The sequence below is a fragment of the Mauremys reevesii genome, linkage group 26 (genome assembly GCF_016161935.1).
Source record: "Mauremys reevesii isolate NIE-2019 linkage group 26, ASM1616193v1, whole genome shotgun sequence".
In the NCBI taxonomy this organism is placed as follows: domain Eukaryota; kingdom Metazoa; phylum Chordata; order Testudines; family Geoemydidae; genus Mauremys; species Mauremys reevesii.
In genome coordinates this window covers 782,408-802,143 of record NC_052648.1, presented here as the reverse complement: position 1 = coordinate 802,143, position 19,736 = coordinate 782,408, and the positions used below count along the sequence as shown (strand labels likewise).

The window sequence follows — 19,736 nt, the reverse complement described above, 5'->3', positions numbered from 1 at the left end:
CCCCAAGGCTGTACCTATCCCTAGAGTTGCTCTGTGCATGTGTCAAGGGGTCATAGAATGGGCTGGGGGGGGGTAGAAAGAGGACTGTCAAATAGCATTTAGCTGTTGCTTCCCCTGTGCCCTCTTTCACAGAGCAGCATCATGTCTTTAAGGGCACACACCTCCAGACCAGGCCCTTAACTATTACAATAGTGACACATGTTCTCTTTCCCTGTGCTTTGCCAAAAACACATTAGCATAAAGGCAAGAATATACTGGCCAAGGAGTTGGTGTTATCATAAATCCAAGCTGTTTCAGATTATATGCCTTCACACATGACCTATCTGGCATGGCTTCACATCCAGAAGAAGAATTGCAACGTATATTAGGTCACAAAACAATCTAGTTTTTCCATCCTGTGAACACTTTTCTACTGCAGCCTGCAAATGCTGAGGACTCTTTCTGGAGGGCACTGCTGCATTTCAGACTTCCTCTTCTCTGTGACACTGGAAACTAAGAATCACACTGGTCCTCCTTCCAAAAGCCTTCATTTGAAACCACTGAATTGATTCAAAAACAAAAATCAAAAACAAAACTTAGCCGCATCAGATCAATCCCATCAGAACTGGGAATTCTTTTCAAAATGCTTGCTCCCTGGCAGCAAGATTCTTACAGAAAGGATTCACCTAGACAGCAGCAAGCTGAGAATTTAACATAGTTCCACTCTGCCTATGTAGTGCCGACAGACTCCAGTCGTTGGCAGGTGGGATTGAACCTGGGGCCTCTGGAGCTTAGTGCATGAGCCTCTACAGCATGAGCTAAAAGCCAGCTCTGCAGTGGGACTTTGTAAACTAGCTCTCATTTACTCAGCAGGCCTGTTCCCGCTGGGCAGCCCACATCAGAACCCATGATTTATTTGAGGCGCTACTTTTTTTTTTTTTTTTTTTAAACACATTACATCTGTTAGAGCCAGTGCAGCTGAGAGACTGAGCTGGTTTCTGTTCCTCGTGCGCCCGCAACACATGGTTCTTTAAGTTCTATGCACAGGGCTGGCCATTCATGCTATTGCAGACTCACTGAATGCAGCAAGCTTTGCGCAGGGCCTCCAAGGTTTCATATGTCCCTTAGTCAAATGTCTCTGGTTGGTGGTGTAAACAGAGGATCCAGCTTGACTTTCAGATCCTGGGAGGTAGGAGGGTTACTGCAGTGCTGGTGTGCTCGTAAACTGCTGCATTGCCACAGAACCAGCCCAGCTTAGGTCAAAGAGAGAGACTAGGGCCAAGATCAAAACATTCTTCTCAACAGCTTTGTCCCAGCACCAGCAAGAGGAATGAACCCTGCTGGAGGCAAAGAAAGATTGAGCTGCACTATAGGCTGTAGTTCACTGCCTAGATAACCCGCTGTCAGAGGCTTTAGAAATCCTACTCAATCATGAATAAGGGACGTTCTACCACTAATTGGTAGTCGTGTTTTATATGCAATTACTAGATTCCAGTGCCAGAAAGATCATTTTGATGATCTAGTCTGAGCTCCTGTATGACATAGAACTTCCCCAAAATAATCCCTAGATCTTTTAGAAAAGCATCCAATCTTGATTTAAAACTCATGAGTGATGGAGAATCTACCACGACCCAATACAGTGCACTGGTTTGAGCTTGGGGCTTCCAGCTGCAACACATTCTGTAGTTGGAAAAAAGAGGGGAAATTCCAGATCCCCAACAGGGGGTATTTAGACACCTCCATTACTGCAGTATAACAGCCCAGACAGTTCTTTATGGAAGGGACTTAAAAGTGCCACATGATTCCCAAGATGCAGGATGTCACTGCATAGAGTGCAGAACAGACTTCTCTGTAGGCCAGTAGCTGAGCATGCATGAGAGCTGACCATGGGAAATTCATCCCATCCCGTTCCAAGACCTAGAACTAGTGCCAAGTCTCCTAATGCAAAAGATTTCACGTCATGGGCTGACACAGTTCCTTTCTTACCCTTCCTTCCGCCCGCACCCGTTCCGATAACTGAGTACTCAGACATACAGCTATTGGTGGGAGAAAGCTCAGAGGATGAAGATCCTGTCGCCTTACGTGCTAAGGAAAGAAGCCCCAGTGTTTTACTGTTAACACAGGAAATGTTGCTAAATCCTTCTGGACAATCCCATTGTTGCATTAGCAAATGTAGCCTTCGCTCAAGGTGAAAATGACAGATGGCACCACTCATTGAATGGAATCAAAGAAGCTAGAGACAGAAGAGATCAAGGAGGTCACATCTAGTCCATTCCCTACTGTAGGACTGGCCCTCTTGTATCTTTACTAGTGCTTTGTCCAGCCTGGTTTTAAAATGTCACTATGATGGGGCAATATTCAGTCTAAGTTCCATTGAATTCCTCCTCTGTTCTAATGTAATTCTTTTTATTTATACGGATTTAAATTTTTGCTCACTGAGAGCAGATGGGTGGCACAGCAAACTGCAATGTAACACAAACACCAAAGTACAAGACATACCAGGCCACAGAGTTTGTAGTTAGGATGCCTTAATATCCAGAGGTTTGTTCCACAGCTAAGGATGCACAGACACTCGAGTCTTAGCAAACTCTAAACCCCAGACCCATCTAATCCACCTCTATTTCCTGTTTCCATTACTGTTCTCACCTTCACTTTCCTCTGCCCATCAGGGTTGCTGTCCCCTACAGAATTATCACCACAAGGTACCTTTTCATAGGGGCTCAAATCCATCAATCCGGCCAGCACATGTCCCCTGGCCATCACTTACAGTGCCAAAAAAGCACCAGTTATTTATTATTTGGACTGCAATACCAGTCACAAAATGCTGGCTGTTTTCCAAACCCAGAAGAGGACCCTGTCTGTGCCCCAGAGAGCACACAGTCAGAGACTAAGGGTGGGAGGAGGGCTATGGAGTGCAAACAGAATGGGCAGGAGGACAACCTCTGATGGAAAACTACTAGTGTGCCAGTTTTCTCTAATTGTTTACTACCCAGAGGCTCCCCAGCTGCCCGCCTACCTGTCAGTCATTAGCTAATCTAGGCTGTTTGTGCTTCCAGAGAGGTGAGGAAGATGCCTCGGCGGAATCGGAGTCTCCCTCTCAGGAACGTGGAGTTTGTTCAGCCTAAACATTCTCCAGTCCCTGATTTATTGTTCACCTCCTACAGCCAAATGGCATTAGAGACAAAACAATGAGATAAACACCAGACAACATGTCCAGGAGGAACACAAAACAGCAGCAGAAACCATGAAGTAGCTAAACAAAGAGAAAATGCCCCTTCCATAAAGATTTTCCTTTGTTTTGCCAAGCTCTCTGGCTATCCCATGTGTGGCTCTAAGCAGAGATGGTTGTTTAGCTCTAGGGTGTGGGGGGTTGTGCAGGCCTGAACTGTGGTTTCCTATAACACTAGAGAATGATCTCGGGACAAACCAGCTCTGGACTGGCAAAAGGAATCCCTCTAACTCCAAGTCAAAGTAGCAGCTACCCCTTTCCCCTGCACCCCAACTTCAACAGCAAACATGGTGGCAGCTTAACAAGGGAACGAATTCCTGTTAACCCTCTGTAAACGCTTTCTATTTCCTGAAAGCACTTTGTATCTCAGATTCAGCATCAAAATCCTTCACCATCATGTGTTCCTGGTGTTGCCATAGTATTGAGCAGAAAATGGCCATGTAAAGCCAGCTTTACTTGAGTCCTCATACATGACCAACGCAGGGAGACATCTGACATACCACCATCAGAAACAAAGCACCAATATACCAGATCTCCCCCACATGCAAAAGCAGCACAATTTGACCAAATATACAACTCAGTCCTCTTCCAAAAGGGGATTTAATGCGAATGTGGCTGAGACAGGAACCCTTCCACTCACCTCATGGGCTGTGGACCAGGCCCTTACATTCAGAAATGTCCGTTCAACTGCAAATCTCCAGAACAGCAGTGCACAGCCATGAGGCACTGTGCTAGGCATGTGCCTAACTCACATCCCAACACTATACGCCCCAGGATATACACTTGGGATACATACGGCTGTGTGCCTACATGATCTCTTTGTGTTTAGACAAGGCTTAACAAAAAGCTGTACCAGTTTAGCTGAACTGAAACAGATGTAGCTAAATCAGTGCAACCTTCCCCACACGCATCTTGTGTGGACATTCTTAAATCAGTTTGAGAGAACTACACATCTCTGTGGCATAAGTCAATTCCTTACTGGCTTGTGCTAAATAAATACAAGGCTATCTTAAGCGGATTTAAGTGCCCACAAAAAGGAGGCGGCACTGGTAGCTCCTGGGTGCGCACCTTAACACTGTAGAGCAGGTGGGTGAGCATGGACAGGTCTTCTAGTGAGCTGCAGGGTTATAGAATCACATTGGCACCCTGGTCAGGTGCGACTGACAGGGCGAGGAAAACAGCTTGGGCATTAAGATCCCACTGTTGAATCTGGAATTGTGATTCTTCTCCACCTGAGGTTCAATTTCCCTCTTCCACTGGGGATTTACTATCTAATGTGTGAAGCCTGATTCAGCCACATTTATCTTTACAGGGTTCCCTCCCACATCTTCCTTCTTGGTCTATTTCTGCCATAATTCAGGTGTCACAGGGATGCTTAGCATCTGCTCCACATACAAGTGAGATTTCATCACCTGCTAGGGAGTGCGGGATTGTAGGATGCTGTAGAAATAAAGAGTTCATCAGATGAGTTACAACACTTTGCAGCAACCAACAGCCCATGCAGTCACTGCTGCTGCAAGTTATGGGCGTATTGCTAGAATGAAATGGAACTAATGTGTGTGTATCAGAGATTGGAGGGATGCAATACCACAGTACCACATTCAGGACTTCTAGGCAGTAACCTATGCTCCGACTCCATCCCTTTTACGAGCTGCTAGAGTAACAATGTAATATACTGATAGAATCTAAACATGTTTTTGGTAGGAAATAAAGGGATGAACTGATAAGTTCTATGCAGGGCATGGCCAGTCCCATGGAAGGAAGAAAGTGAGCCTACACTTTGTGAGATGCTGCTGTTCAATGCACACAAATGGCTTTCCCTCCTGTGTCATTCGCTTCCCTCCTTTTGTTATGACCCCCATTGATGTGGGCATCCTAAAATCAACAAAGCATGTGGTGTTGGGGGAGGGGGGTGGTCACATTTTCTCTCCAACTCGATGCTGAGGGCTCCAGCAGCACGTTGTCCCAACTTACGCTAGGAAATATCCCCTTTGCATACCACTCCTCTGTCATTCCACCACAGTTGAGATGGGATTCCAAAAGAACTGGCACTTCTCTAGCAGGTGAGAAGCAATGAAGAATGAAGCCCCACCCATGTGAGGTATTATCCTGTATTTACAATGGCGGCAGAGCAGGGAAGGGATTTGCCCAGAGCCACATGGGGAGTGAATGGCAGAGCCAAAAATAGAACTCTAGGCTCCTGTCTGTTGCTTTCACCATTTGGCGAACTGCCCCTGCTGGCCCCCATTTTGGCAGGGTGGCCACAGTCCATGAGGTCTGGTACACAGAGTCTTTGTATGGCATAGCCAATGGAAAACACCCAGGACTAGCTAACTGCTTTACCCCCCAGCCATAGGAACCACTGGGTACAATGCTCACCTCTTGCTGCCTATGGACCTGCTGACACCCACAGACCATTCACCCTAAGAAATCCACTAAATCATCTGCTCCAGCTGTGGCCTGAGGACACGGTTCTATGAAGAGTTACTGCCAACAGAGCTCAGACTGATTCACAGCTACTACTGCTGCCAGGCCTAGAGGCTGTTGTGCTTACTGGCCTGACATGACCCAGGTCTCTAACAAAGGTTTTCACTTTACTGCCTGACAGCAGGTAGCCTACCAAAACACCCAGCCTCTCTTACAGAGCGGCACAGACCTGTGCCAAGCAAATGCATCTCATTAGGACTTCCCCTTGGGGAAATCAAGCAATTCTCCATTAACTGCCTTTGCTACTCTGTGACCAGGGGGGCCTTCTTAGAGTTGCCTGCTACCGAATAGGGCTGAGAGTTAAAGCATCAGCTTATGAACAACAGTCCTTGCATCAGTCATGATTCTACCTAGAAACTGTATCAAGGGCTTGTCTCTAGTCTGAATTCTTTACTTAGCAGGTGCTGGGAGTCTGCAACTTCTGGACTAGACAGACTGACCCATGAGGAAAGATTAAGAGATACAGACGGTGACTTGGCTAAGAGATGACTGAACTGAGAATACTGTAACAGTCTACCACTATCTGGAAGGTGTAAAAACTTAGGAGAAAGGAATTATTTAGGATGGAGCATGGGATGAACTGAGGAGATGGAGAGTTTGGGCTGAATATCAAGAGGGTGGCCCAATCCTGGCCAACGCTCTGCCCCTTTGCAGCACACTCGGGCAAAGAAAATGGGCCCTGAGACCCCGTGGTGTGGAGGAATCCTCAGCTGAAATAGGATCTCTGGCTCCAGGCTCCCCCCATTCCAAAGACTGCTGGTAGAAGACTAGTTCTGGAACTAGTGGGATTATTGAATTAATCTGAAACAAGTGAAGGTCACAGCTGCCAATTAACACAGCAAAGTGATCCCGCAAGGGGAGTTCAACTAGGTGGGAAAAAAACAAATTTGTGAACAACAAATACTTCAGCTGCATAAGTCGTTACAGTTTGACTTGACAACTTGGGGGGTCTGGCCAAGGGCAGTTAATGTTTCTCATGAATTAACTGCTGCAACTTTTCATTTCTCTCAGGGCTTGTTGTAGGTAACAGGTTGCTCAAAAATTAAGTCAGCATTTATCATGAAGGCAGGTGAGTATCTACAAGAAAATGTGTTTTTTACAGCTCAACCAGTAAGTTTGGTAACCTATTTATGAATTAACACAGGGGGCCGATGTAGATCAAATTGTACAATCAAAAATGCTTTTTAAATATAGTTAGCACCTCTGCCAAGAAGCCAGTCTCTCGCTCATTTCTCTGAATAGACAGCCCCCAAACAGTAGTCAGTCTCATTTTCCCACCAGCCTTGATGACTGTAGAGCATCATACAACTATTCTCAGCAATCCTGCTGAGAGTAACAGAACACAGCAGGCAGGAAGCACTGGTAACATGGCCACCTAGTGGTTCATAAAAGTGATCTCTTCTATTACCTTCCCTTCCTCACAAGCGATTTAAAAATACTTAAACACCAGACGCACCTATCTAGCTTTTACCAGCAACTGCACTTAGAAGAGCAATGCAAGTCCTGCCTAATTTTGAAGAATCATTTTCCAAGTGTTTCTCTGTGTCTGTTTTGCACATACACAAGTTTCTCTTTGCCTTGGAGCATGGAAACTAGATTTTTTCCTGGATGGAATGGATGCTTTTCAAGTATTCTCATTCTGGGCTGGGCTTCGGATTCCACAGGCACACCCCCACTTTACCACAGTCACCCTCACCCTAACAAAGTATAATTTCAACAATACCACTCATCTGATTCTGGACACAGTAACCCTTTACAACATCACGTGAAGTCTTATCAACTCTAGCAGGTTGTTATTGATTACTTTCTCTGTACATCACCACCCTACACCCTACAGAATGTGGATGCAAAGTGTCTGTCAACAAAATACAGCCTGGACCAAAGTTGGCCTTGACATAAGTGGGTGCAAGTCTCGTTGCAGTAGATTGAGTTTCATCTGCTTACAGCAAGGCTAGAGTTGGCTCACTTCAGCCCTGATCCTACAAGGGGAACAGTCCAGGCTGAGCCCCATCACCCACGCAGGCCTAATGGGCTCCCGTGTAGTTCTCTCTGCAGGATCAGAGCCTAGATATACAATGCATTACAAAGCTAGCCCATAAAGAATTAGGAAGATAGCACTTTTCAACTTTCCTCTCAGAGGCACCAGATGAAGACAGGAGTTTGGAACAGTGATAGTTTTCTTACAACGTGAAGTCATTAAGGAGGATGTGTGTGACATTACAAGGTACACATTCTACTATGGATGGGTTTGCTCTTAAATCTACATTATCTGCAGGAATACAGATCACCCCAGAAGCTGCAGTATAGTACTGTGCAACATTCACTTGCTATATAGAGAGAAGATGGCAGTTGCTTCTAATTATGAAAATCATATAGTAATAAATAAGTCAAAGAGAAACCAATACAAACTTGTACAAAATAGACAGCAATATCCAGAATACCAACAGTAACAATTTGTAATAGGGAGAATGGTTTAAACTGAAGTGAAAGCATGCAGTTTGCAGTACTGATGCTTTCAAAGTTAGGGCGAGAGAAACAGAATCTCACACTCTCTCTTTATGAGCAGGTTGGTGGGATGATTACACCACTCTCTTTTTCACCCAGTACAGCAAGCCAGCACTTCATCAAGAGCAGAATGTGGCTGAAATCTTCAAGGTATCTTCCACTAGAAAAATAAGTGTTAAGGAAAGCAAACATGCAAATAAGCCCAGCTCAGAAGGTACAGGCCGATTTTTTCCTTAAGTAAATGCCTTATTTAAAGAGAAACCAACTTCCTCAACTCTCATTTTATAGTGAAGCAACAAGATGCGAAGGCAGGCAGGGTCGGCAGAGTACACTGTATGCTTAGGGCTGAACAGCCGCCATCAGCTGCTTCCTGAAGGAATGGAATAATGGTAAATGACACGCTCTGTACTTTGGTTGGATGTTGGGGTTTGTGATTGTAAGAGGAGATGAGTGGGTTTGTTCAAGCTTCCCAAACTAGATGTTTCCAACCTCAGTCTTCTCCCATAACTCCAGGCTTCAGGAGACTTCAATGACCAGTGTCCATTTGGCCGAAGGGCAAGGTTGTGAAGTTAATTTTCCTTCTTGACTACTCTAACCCAAGGGGACCCACTCAATAACAATGCTCCCTCCATATCTGCTACAGGAAGATTACAAAGACAATCCCAGCAAGGGTCCTGTTAAAGTCTAAATAGCAAATATGGCCTTTAATCCTTCAGTTGTGTACTGTTCTCCCTTATAGAGGAACAATAGCTTTTGCCTTAACCACATCTACCAAGGCACCTGGAATGATCTATTTCTAGGGATATTCCACTGAAAGTGCCATTTTTATTGCAGTTTCTTTCTCAAGAAACAAAATAACCATATTAGCCAAGCAAAAGGGCTATCAAGGGACCCAACTTAGGAAGCCTTTCACAAGGTGTCCCACCAACTCTTGTAAGGACACAAGGAAGAGATGGAAGACTAGGCCCTTGGTGACACCCTTCAGGATATGATCAGAGGCAGGTAACTGCCTTACAGTGGGTGATTACCAAACTGGTCAAAGAGACTTGCTGGGAATGAGCGGAGTGTCACATACTGTCTAGTTTTCTATCTGTTGCTCCTGTAGGCTGTGCAAATTATCGGAGTTTAGGGAAAATTCTGATAAAAAGGATCATGCTAATAAAAATAAAACAAACTACAATTAACATTATCCAGAGCAGCCAGTTGACAGATTTCTTGGCATGCTGCTCGAGGCGTTCAGATTCATCCTTCAGCTTCTCAAAGTTGTGGTCTGCCATCCTGAGAGAGTGAGATAATGTCTGGGAACAAACAAAGAGCAAGCTGCAAGTCAGATTTGATTTGCAAGATGAGAAAGACAACAACATCTTAGTGCTTGTCATTGATTAAGCCAAGTTGTGTTGATGCAGCCTAAACAGTAGAAGCCATATATTTCAACAATGGAGAAGAGATGATTAGGCCAGCCATAAATACCAAACACAAAACCGGAGTAGTTAAAGATAGGCTCCCCTAAAGCCATCTGTAGGCACCAGATTGTCAAAGGTGTCAAGTACCTACAACTGACTTCAGCAGGATATGTGGGTGATCAGCACCTGAGAGTCACACCACTTTTACATCAGGCATCCAGGTTTGAAAGTTTTGGCTATTTATTACAAAACTAAAGAATCTATAGTAAGGACAAGTTGCACTATGGAGGACGACAGGTCCTTCAAGCAAATCCCCCCTGCTCCAGTCACATTTAGAATTAAGTTACAGATATTCCAGTTTACCCTATATCTTTGCAAATTAATGTTATGGACTGCAATACTGAGAATCTGAATAGTTTCTTCTATTGCAATCCGTACTACCTGGTTATCTTGTTTAATAACGTTCTGTGCTGCCAGAGTGTTGTTTTTGAGACTGCGAGCCAAACTCAACATTTCTTCAGCCAGCTTCTCCTGCATGCTGCGATGATGCTGTAACACGGCATCCAGCTCAGTTGCTGACTGCTTCTCTTCAGACACAAAGCCTCTGCAGAGCACAAGGGAGGAAATTTAGGACTCACTGGGAGTTCTCATGGACTGTTCTCAGTGGTTTTTAGATCACCATTAGGTGATGTCAGAGTTGCACTACTGCTCACAAATCTGATTAGATGGCAAGAGCATTCAGAGCAGCAGTTTGCTAAAACAGCTAATAAGAAACCATTCAAGTTTGGTGCTTCCACAAATGGGCATTAAAACCTTCCTAGCTGAGTTAATAAAGTACATTCAAGAGTCAAATACTCCCCATCACAAAGAGTCAAAATATTAAACTATGACTTACTTCCGTTTCCTTAAATTTAGCTCTTCAGTCTCTGGGGGAAAGAAAAAAGTTTGTATTTTAGCAGATGAAAAACCTCCAGGCTTGAATCTCTTGTGGAAAGTTGATGCACCAGGAAACTAAGCAGGTATAATTGAAAACTGCAGAAACAAAACTAAAGACTCTGTAAGAGGAACAGGGGGGGGGGGGGGGGAAGAAGAGAGAAGAGGTTTAAATCTGTCTGGGTGTCTGCACCAGGTAACAAAGGTTTAGAAAGCCCTACCTCCCAAGGGGAGACAGACATCATGCTCTGATGTCATGCAGTGTCATGCCTGTGTCCAGTGGAGAGGAAGAGGGGCAAACCCTTGATCGAGCCAATATTCATGAGTGAGAGCACCACAGCTCTGCTGCCAGAAACCCAGGCTAACCTAGCACCAGGTATTTTAACATTAGCTAAGGAAACTGCCCACTAATATGGCCAAGTACAGGGCAGTAAGGATTATTCATTCATACATTTAGAAAGGTTAATATTCTATGGAATCAAACTATGCATGCTGCTAGCTCCTGGAGGAATGTGATCTTGTTCTGGCAGGGGGAGAACATAGGGAACATTAAGAACATAAGAACAGCCATACTGGATCAGACCAAAGGTCCATCTAGCCCAGTATCCTGTCTTTTGACAGTGGCTAATGCCAGGTGCCCCAGAGGGAATGAACAGAACAGGTAATCAGTGATCCATCCCATCACCCATTCCCAGCTTCTGGCAAAAGATTGGCTTGTTGCCTCTAGTCTTAAGTTAGATTTGTAACCTGTTCAGGGTAGAGACTTCAACTATACAGAATCTAGCCCAATGGGTCCCTGATCCAAACTGGGAGCTACTGCAATCTCAGTAACCAAGCAGACCCTTTTAGTTGCTTTACGTGGTGGTTCACGAGAAGAGTCCCAGGTTGGCAAACTACTTTAAAAAAACAAAAAAGAGAGCATGCTCTGGCTTGTCAGGCAAGATGCGTCACCCCTTGTTCCTCCCCTCCCCACACACATTCCAGCCATCTGCTTTGAAATAAACTTACCATTGACAGACAAGGGATCCTGGGGACATGGAGGAGGAGAGGAGAGAGAAACACAGTAAGATTACACATGCACAGATGAAGTGACTGCAGCCTTGCATCAAGCAACCCCCATGCCCTAGAGTATCCTTTGTTCCCAACATTTCCAATCATAAAATCCAACACCATGAAGCAGGGACCGGCTCTCCAAGAGTCCAGCACAAGAAGTGGAGAGAGCCCAGGCTCAGAATTGTAGCTCAGCCCTCTGAAGGGCAGCACAGAATCAGAACAGGAAGGGATCTTAAGAGGTCACCTAGCCCAGTCCCCTGCATTCATGCTGCCAGCTGAGTCTGTGGTCTCCCAGGGAGAGGGCTGGTTGTAACCTCTGTACACAAGGCCTCAAAGCATGAGATTCTATTTCACCAGAGGCTACACGATTCCCCTTGGCTCTGCTCCTACCCTCATGCTGGAACTAGATGGCTGAGCATTGCTACTAGGCAGGGTCACTGACAGTGGCCCATATGGACCTGGTCACTTTTGGGTTGGAAGGGGAGCGCCAGGGGAGCAGCTGGCTGAGGCAGCAGATCCCTCTTGAATTAACAGTAGCGACCAGCAGTAGAACGTAACTTACTGTACCAAGCAGTTCACTCCTCATCTTGCCCGTGTAGCGAGCCTTTGTCTGTAGATGAACCATTTTAGTAGCTGGGGTTCGCTCTTTGGTTGTAGTGGGAGTTCGGCCGGGGGCCAGGAACTGATTTGCCAAGGCCTTTTCTGCTGCTGATGACTATAAAGAGAGGGCCAAATTAATCTTGTGCTCTGCAGAGGAGGCTAGAGAATAACCAGGAAGCTCTTCTGCTGCTACTTCCTGCAGAATGGAAGGTGAGTGAGTGGGCATGACAACACAGACTCAATCCAGTCTAACTGCAGCACAGCTCATCAGTAGTCCATAGCTCAGCAGATGTACGCAGCACTGTACAAAGGGCAAATGATGCTGAGCAAAGACAGCCTGCCCCCAAAAGCTCACATCTCAAAGGCAAAGGGGACACCATAAATCACAGAAGAAACATTTGCCTTCTTGGTGGTTCTCTGAGGGGTGGGCAGAAAGAGTTTGTAACTCTAAATATCAACCCCTTACATTTAACAGACAAGTTCCCAAGACACATTCACTCAGGATTTTGAGAGAAAGATTGTGCATGGGTGCACGAAGGTGCCTGCTTATTGCTTTGAGATGTGGGAGAGAGACAAAAAAACCAAATGCTCAGTTAGTCACTTCAGGATGGACAAAAGGTTCTTACCAATTTTTCAGCTTCTAACATTCCCTTTAAGAAGTCCACTTTGCGGGCGTATTCATTCAGCAGTTCAGGGGCAGGCTTGCTGCAAGAGTCAAAAGAAACGATGGAAGCCAGAAGAATCAGTATTTCCTATTGCAAGTATTTCAGAAAGTCACATGCATGTGGAACAGTCAAGAGATTAAGGCAGCATTTTCCAGCAGAAACAGCTTAGAGCTAGGGTCACCCTCACTCGTAATTTCTGAAGGACAACGGCTTGAACTGGGCAGAAAGATCAAGTATCACTTCTAGAAGTGGCCTCTCTAGGACAGGGCTGAAATGCAGCAGCTAGGGATGGTGAGTGGGGGAGGGGGGTTGTAGCTTGCTGTGCTGCTGCTTATGTTGCACCTTTTCTGGTGACACTTGCATGTATTTCCATGGGGATGACAGAGTGCAGGGGAGGCGCACGAGAACAATAATGCTTGAGCACCTGGGAAATGTTGGAGGCTTTTTCATTTACATTGCCCAATACGACATTTTGACACTTCTATGCCACCTGTCTGGCTTGTCTGAATAGACTGTTAAGGGCTTTGGGGCTGGGACCATGTCTTTCTGTAGGTTTGTGCAGCACAATGGGGCTCAGATTATAAATGGGGCTTCTGAGTGCTCCTGCAACACAAGTGAAACAGTCCCTGAGCTGTCTTTACCGATAGTCACACGCCCTCCCAACAGCAAAAAAAAAACCCTCGCAAGTGAGCTCTAGGGCTATAACTACAGAGGGCATCCCCTGAGCACAAACCATTCTGCTATCCCCACAGTCCTGAGTGTCCCACAGCTTCAGCATTCCTGGGTTGTGCCTATTTCCCACCTAAGAGGTTACTTGAAAAAGAACACACACAATTTCCTTCCAACCTCAGTCTCAGAGACAGCATCTCACCTTGAGTGTTTCTTTAATGCAAGGAGCATCTCTTCGAGAGCACCTACATACTAAAAAAAAAACCCAGACAGTTGTAAGAGTTAGGATTAACAGGAAGCAGTGTGGCAAATGCTAAAGGCTCTACAGATATAAAGCACTAATGATAATGAGGACTGTCATTTTCATAGGAAGCATCATCCAGTGTTGTTTTTACCTGGGTTAACGTGGCTTGTCTGACTCACGCATACACACTCTTTAGAATCTGCATCTTACAGTCTTAATGAGAGGATCATCACTGGGAGACAGGTTAAGGAAATGCAGAGTCTAGCAGCCTGATCTTATCAATGGAACTTGTGAATTAATGAGATAAAACTAAGCACTGTGGGCTACTCCCAGCATCTCTTCCCCCACCCTCCAGCTAATAGCAGGCTGACAAGGCATACAGTTGGACTCTCAAACCAAAATTTCCTTCCCACAAATGGAAATAAGCTTCCAAGAACAGCAACCATCAGCTTGAAATCTAAGAGGCAAAAACCAAGTTAGCAAGTTTCAGATGCTATATCTGCCCTTGAGGCTCCCTGCCAACTTCTGTGATTTCACAGTATTAAAAAAAAAAATTGAGTTTCTTCTCCATTATTGCTGTGCTGAAGAGACACACTGACCGGAGGGGCGAAAAACTGACTGCACCAACATATACAGTGTTGGAGAAAGTGAATAAGGAAGTGTTATTTACTCTTCCTCATAACTGAAGAACTAGAGTCACCAAATGAAATGAATAGGCAGCAGGTTTAACACAAACACAACAAAGTATTTCTTCACACAACACACAGTCAACCTGTGGAACTCTTTGCCAGAGGGTGTTGTGAAGGTGAAGACTATAATGGTTCAAAAAAGAACTAGATAAGTTCACTGAGGTCCATCAATAGCTATTAGCCAAGATGGGCGGGGATGGTGCCCCTAGCCTCTGTTTGCCAGAGGTTGGGAGTGGGTGGCAGGGAAGGGATCATTTAATGATTGCCTGTTCTGTGCATTCCCTCTGGTGCACCTGGCATTGGCCACTGTTGAAAGACAGGATACTGGCTTGGATGGACCTTTGGTCTGACCCAGTATGGCCGTTCTTATGAAATACTCCCAACATACACTGAAAATACTCTAATTTTTCAGATATAGTGACTATATACAAGTAGTAATATTAGCAAGTACAAATATTTCAGACAGTGATTTTTTTAAATTGTAGAACAACCCTTTAGAATCCGAGACCCACTCGCTCATGGAATTTGCAGCAAACTGGACTGGAATCCTGCTGTGAGGCCCTCTGGTTTCTGAGAGCTATAGTGCAGAATAAGTCATCACAATGGTCCCTTCTGGTCTTGGAATCTGTGAATTCTGCAACTTCATGTAAGTTGGAAGTGAGGGAAAGGGGTTACTGAATTAACTATAAAAATGAATAATGCAGTCAGTACAGAATTCCTTCTGTTATTCACTTTTTATGGTGTCCAAGGTTTTACTGCCACGTGTACTTTTGCAGAGAGTACACACATGTATTGTGAACGCTATCAGGGAAGGACACTGGAGGTTTTGGCAACTGGGTAGAAGGCAGCTGAAGACTTTGGCACCCTGATGGTGTGGTAGGCAAAAGTGAAGGGTTTCCATTTCAGGTCCCCATCCCAACCACCAATGCTCCACTGAATAGTTTATTGAAGACTAAGGGGACAATGGTCATAACATCTTCACTTCAGCAGGAATAAGGCATCTTTTCAGTAGGTTTTGGGTACTGCAAGTTGGAGAAAGATCTAATAGAAAGATCCTACTTCCAAGCAGCAGGACTCAACTCTGCAACTCTCTGAACAGGCAAATGTCTGCCTTGCCAACCCGTAGGTTACCCTCCGTCCTCACTGAACTTTTTGTTTCCATAAACAGCCACCCACATGGTACAACCAACCAGTTCCTTCTGGCAGAGAAAGAAAGCTGCCAGTAGGAAGCCATCAGAACTGGGCAAGTTAGATTGTGGATTAGTGAAGTGATGCCCATCTGGCTGCAGTCACCATCCCGTGGGGACACCATCCCATTACATTTCCTGCTGAGAGATATTCATGTTCAGTTTCCATCCAGTACATCCTATTACAGTGCCCCTGCGATAGTGGATGAACAGGAATTCACATGCCTGGAAGGAAACTGGCAAAACAAAACAAAAAACTGAGGCACAAGGCCAATTACAAAGAAAAGATCAAGTGGAAGTGAGTCCCTCCCAAGAAACAGCTCTCTGGCTCCCAGGTGCAATGTAGAGACTACGAGGAACAGCTGGCAAGAGAGAAGCAATACCTGCACTGCTGGCTCTCAGAAGTCTCCTGCCTACACTGACCAAGGGCAGAGTGTGGAATATGATCCAAGCTATAAAGAGATTGCTTTGAAGATTATTCCCAAATCTTAAAACTCCTTCTTCAAAGGGGAATTCTAGCAATGGCCTGAATAGCACACATGTTCCCACAGCCATCTGCTTTATTTATCACAACCACAGAAGCCATGGCCTGGTGCTGATTAATTTGCCGGTGTGTCTCATCTATCTGTAAGCCAAGAAATTGTATCTCTAGGCAAAGGCTTTTGTGCCTTATGAAATACCACATATCTACTTCAAACATGAACGCACACTACAAAGCCCTGCTATACCACAAGCTACGGGATAAAAGTGGTATGACACAGCATAAACCAGAGGTTCCCAGATGCTATTTTCACATGGGTCCCTCAACTTCCATAGAGCAGCAAGATTGCTCCCCCAGGCAAACAAAGGACTGACATGCAAGGGGTGTGTGTGCATTAATGATACAGGCTGCACACAGGCTGCAATATTCTTGCTTACACTGGGGCACAGAATTGCCTACTGCTCATATTCAACATTTCCTAGAAAAGTTGGGCAAACTGTATCTAATTTCCCTCTCAGGAATGACAAGATAGTACTTGTTTTTTAGAGAACAGGATTCCCCTAACACTGAACCTCCATCTCCTCATATGAAAGCAGGGAGTCTGGCAATCATAACAGGATTCTTCTACAAGAAAAGGGGTCTGCTACATGTGTGTGCAATAAGGGTGACATCCAGTGGCCACAGCCAGGATGATTAAACTAAGATCGGCAGATTAACGTCTCCTTTCTTCACAACAGTATAGTTCTGAGTAAATTAGACAATTCTGAGAGGCCAACATTCCAGGGCTTTGGAGCTGTGCTCCGGCTCCGCTCCAGCTCCAGGCAAAAACCTGCAGTTCCACTGCTCCGCGCTCCAGCTCCGCTCCAAAGCCCTGTAGCATTCAATAAGTTTATGAAGGCCCAAGTAAAACACTATAGTGAAGCAAGTCAAACAATCAATGATCTAAGAAAAAAAATCTGACACAAAGTGGGTGAGATAATATCTTTTATTGGACCAATTTCTGTTGGTGAGAGATACAAGCTAGAAGCTTCCAACACCTGAAAAAGAGCTCTGTGTAATAGCAAAAGCTTGTCTCACTCACCAACAGAAGTTGGTCCAATAAAAGATATTACCTCACCCATCTTGTCTCGCTAATATCCTGGGACCAGCACAACTACAACACAGCATACATAAAGAAAATTCCGCAGATTTAACTCTCTCACTGAATAAAGCTGGAGAAATCTCTAAGCGAAAACATGATATGGTTTTAAATTTTGCTTCAATACTAAAGTCCAAGGACACCTATATTAGATTTATCTCAGTAAAGCTGAACGGTATCTCCCAGTCAGAAAGACTGGGCTCTAGCCAAGGAAACCAAATACACCAGCCTACCCACAACCCTGGACATCTCAGTCATGGAAGACTGATACTGTGGCAGGGAAAGAGAACATCGTCCAAGAAAACATCAGAGACTAGAAACATAAGATTTCTCTCCTACGGCCGAACTGTCTCAAAACAAGTTCTCTGCCAATGGTATCTCCTCCCAGTCACCACATCCTTTGCAGCTCCCAGGGTGACCATTGCGTTCTTCAAACACATGAGCATGTTAAGGTTTATGAACAAGACTATGACATTCCACTACAGCACAGGCAAAGCAGTTCAAAGCACCAGCATCTGCATCCCTCTGAGAAGTCTGCAGACGAAACGGCTCATCAAGCTGCTTTGGTCACTTCATCAAACTAGGGCCTGCACAGCAGCAGGAAAAGGCCCAGGACCTGCTCCCAGCCTAAAGAACGGGATAATCTAGCCGGGCAGAACGGTGCTGCTACAGTCACACTTGCAAAATCCAGCCCCACCCGCCGTACTTGCTAAGCTAGTGCAGCATCCGTAACAGGGCGTATAAAGCCGCGTTGCGGTACGTTCCCTGGGATCCTACAAGAGAGAAGGAGCCTCATGCGCTGCAGACCGTCCCCCGGCTGCTGACGGGCCGTGGGGCAGCAGCCAGTGCACCACAGCGGGGCAGGAAGGCAGGGGCACCGCCCGGGGGGCGGGACGGGGACCCCTCTGTCCCGGCTCCCGCACGGGGGGAGGCAGCCCAGCAATGAAGCCCCGGGAGCGCCAGGGGCCAGCGGCACTGGGCGGGGGCTGGAGACTGCCCGGGACGCCGCCTCCCGGCCGGGCCCCGAAATCGGCGATCCCGGCACCTTCTCCAGCCGCCACTCGTCCGGCTCCCGCCTCTCGGCCGCCAGCGCCTCGCAGCGGCTCAGCAGCCGCAGCAGGTTCAGCTCCAGGCGAGTGGCCGCCATCGCTCCGAACCGGAACTCGAACAGTCCACTTCCGGGTCAGCGGCGGCGGCTGCCTCCATGTAGCAGGGGCGCGCGGACACGTCACCGGCGGGGAAGCAAAACAGCCTGGAGCTCACGGCGCGGCCGGGCTCCCCACGCGCCACGGGGCTGCTGGCGGCGCCTGCGCAGAGCCAGCCCGGAGCTCAGGGCACGGTCCGGCTCCCCACGCGCCACGGGGCTGCTGGCGGCGCCTGCGCAGAGCCAGCCCGGAGCTCAGGGCACGGTCCGGCTCCCCACGCGCCACGGGGCTGCTAGCGGCGCCTGCGCAGAGCCAGCCCGGAGCTCAGGGCGCGGTCGGGCTCCCCACGCGCCACGGGGCTGCTGGCGGCGCCTGCGCAGAGCCAGCCCGGGCCCAGAACAGCTGAAGCGGGAGTGGCGCGGTGCCGCCCGAGGAGCTGGGCCGGGGCAGGGTCCGTGGGGAAGCCGCGTTCTCCGCTGGCACAGCAGGTTCCTGTCGCGGCAGCGCCCCACGCAGCTGCCGGGGTCCCGCAGCCCGGCCGTGGCACAGCCCCCCCCCAACCCCATTATGCATGAAAGGCGAGTTCAAGCGGGAAGCCGCTGCTACCCCCGCTGCTGTTCCCGCCGGTAACACCCCGCCCCGTGCCCGCACCCGTTAAAATCCCGGCCCCTAATGAGGGACGGTAGCTGACCTCACAGACGTTTAACACTGAAATAGGTTTAAATGTGAGCTACAGCCTGTTTCACGTGCCCAGCTCACAGACAGTGCATAGGCCTTCCGTTAATAGTGGCAAAACGTCGCCATAATTCTCCAAACTTGGGAGAAAATTCCTCCACCTTGAAACATGTTTCTCCACTCTAACCTTCAAACAATAACCCCTCACCAAGGAGTACCTGGGGTAGATGGAGGGTAGAACATCCACTGACTGTGGGCAGTGTTGTCTGTCCTCTTTAGCTTATGACCACCTAGGGTAGGACACTTTATGCCTAGCTATACAGTACTGAACACACTGACGGGTCAACCAAGACATGCTGGATTTGTTCTGTTCATGTGACATTCCCTTCCATTGTGGCCATCCAGCTTCTGCTCCAGCATATGCATCATCATGTGACACTATCCCTCAGCACAGAACGCACAGATGGCAAGAACAGGATGAGGTTAGTCCAGTTTCTAAAAGGCATGGTCATTTTTGTATATGGTTTTGCTATATTTAAAAAAAAAAAAACTTTCAAGGCATATGGAAGATACTTTAAAGTCTCAGTAGCCTGCCGCAATTTGTGCTTGAGGCTAGCTGATAGTGCACAGTAGAAGAAAATGATAACTCAGCCC

The 19,736-nt window shown here is 46.7% G+C and overlaps 1 protein-coding gene across 2 annotated transcripts; it reads right to left on the bottom strand.

Moving 5' to 3' along the window:
* Positions 1-3,792: 3,792 nt before the first annotated feature.
* On the bottom strand, positions 3,793-18,517 carry USE1 (unconventional SNARE in the ER 1). 2 transcript variants are annotated; one of them, XM_039515464.1, is made up of 8 exons: positions 18,308-18,517; positions 13,726-13,775; positions 12,816-12,894; positions 12,152-12,304; positions 11,545-11,563; positions 10,499-10,529; positions 10,045-10,207; positions 3,793-9,498 (listed from the first exon to the last, which is right to left on the bottom strand). In XM_039515464.1, exons 1-8 carry the CDS (start codon positions 18,407-18,409, stop codon positions 9,316-9,318), a joined length of 780 nt encoding a protein of 259 aa, XP_039371398.1. In that variant the 5' UTR covers positions 18,410-18,517; the 3' UTR covers positions 3,793-9,315. The 2 variants fall into 2 exon arrangements, with proteins under 2 accessions (XP_039371398.1, XP_039371399.1); XM_039515465.1 differs by lacking the exon at positions 18,308-18,517 and adding an exon at positions 13,919-14,522.
* Positions 18,518-19,736: the final 1,219 nt, after the last annotated feature.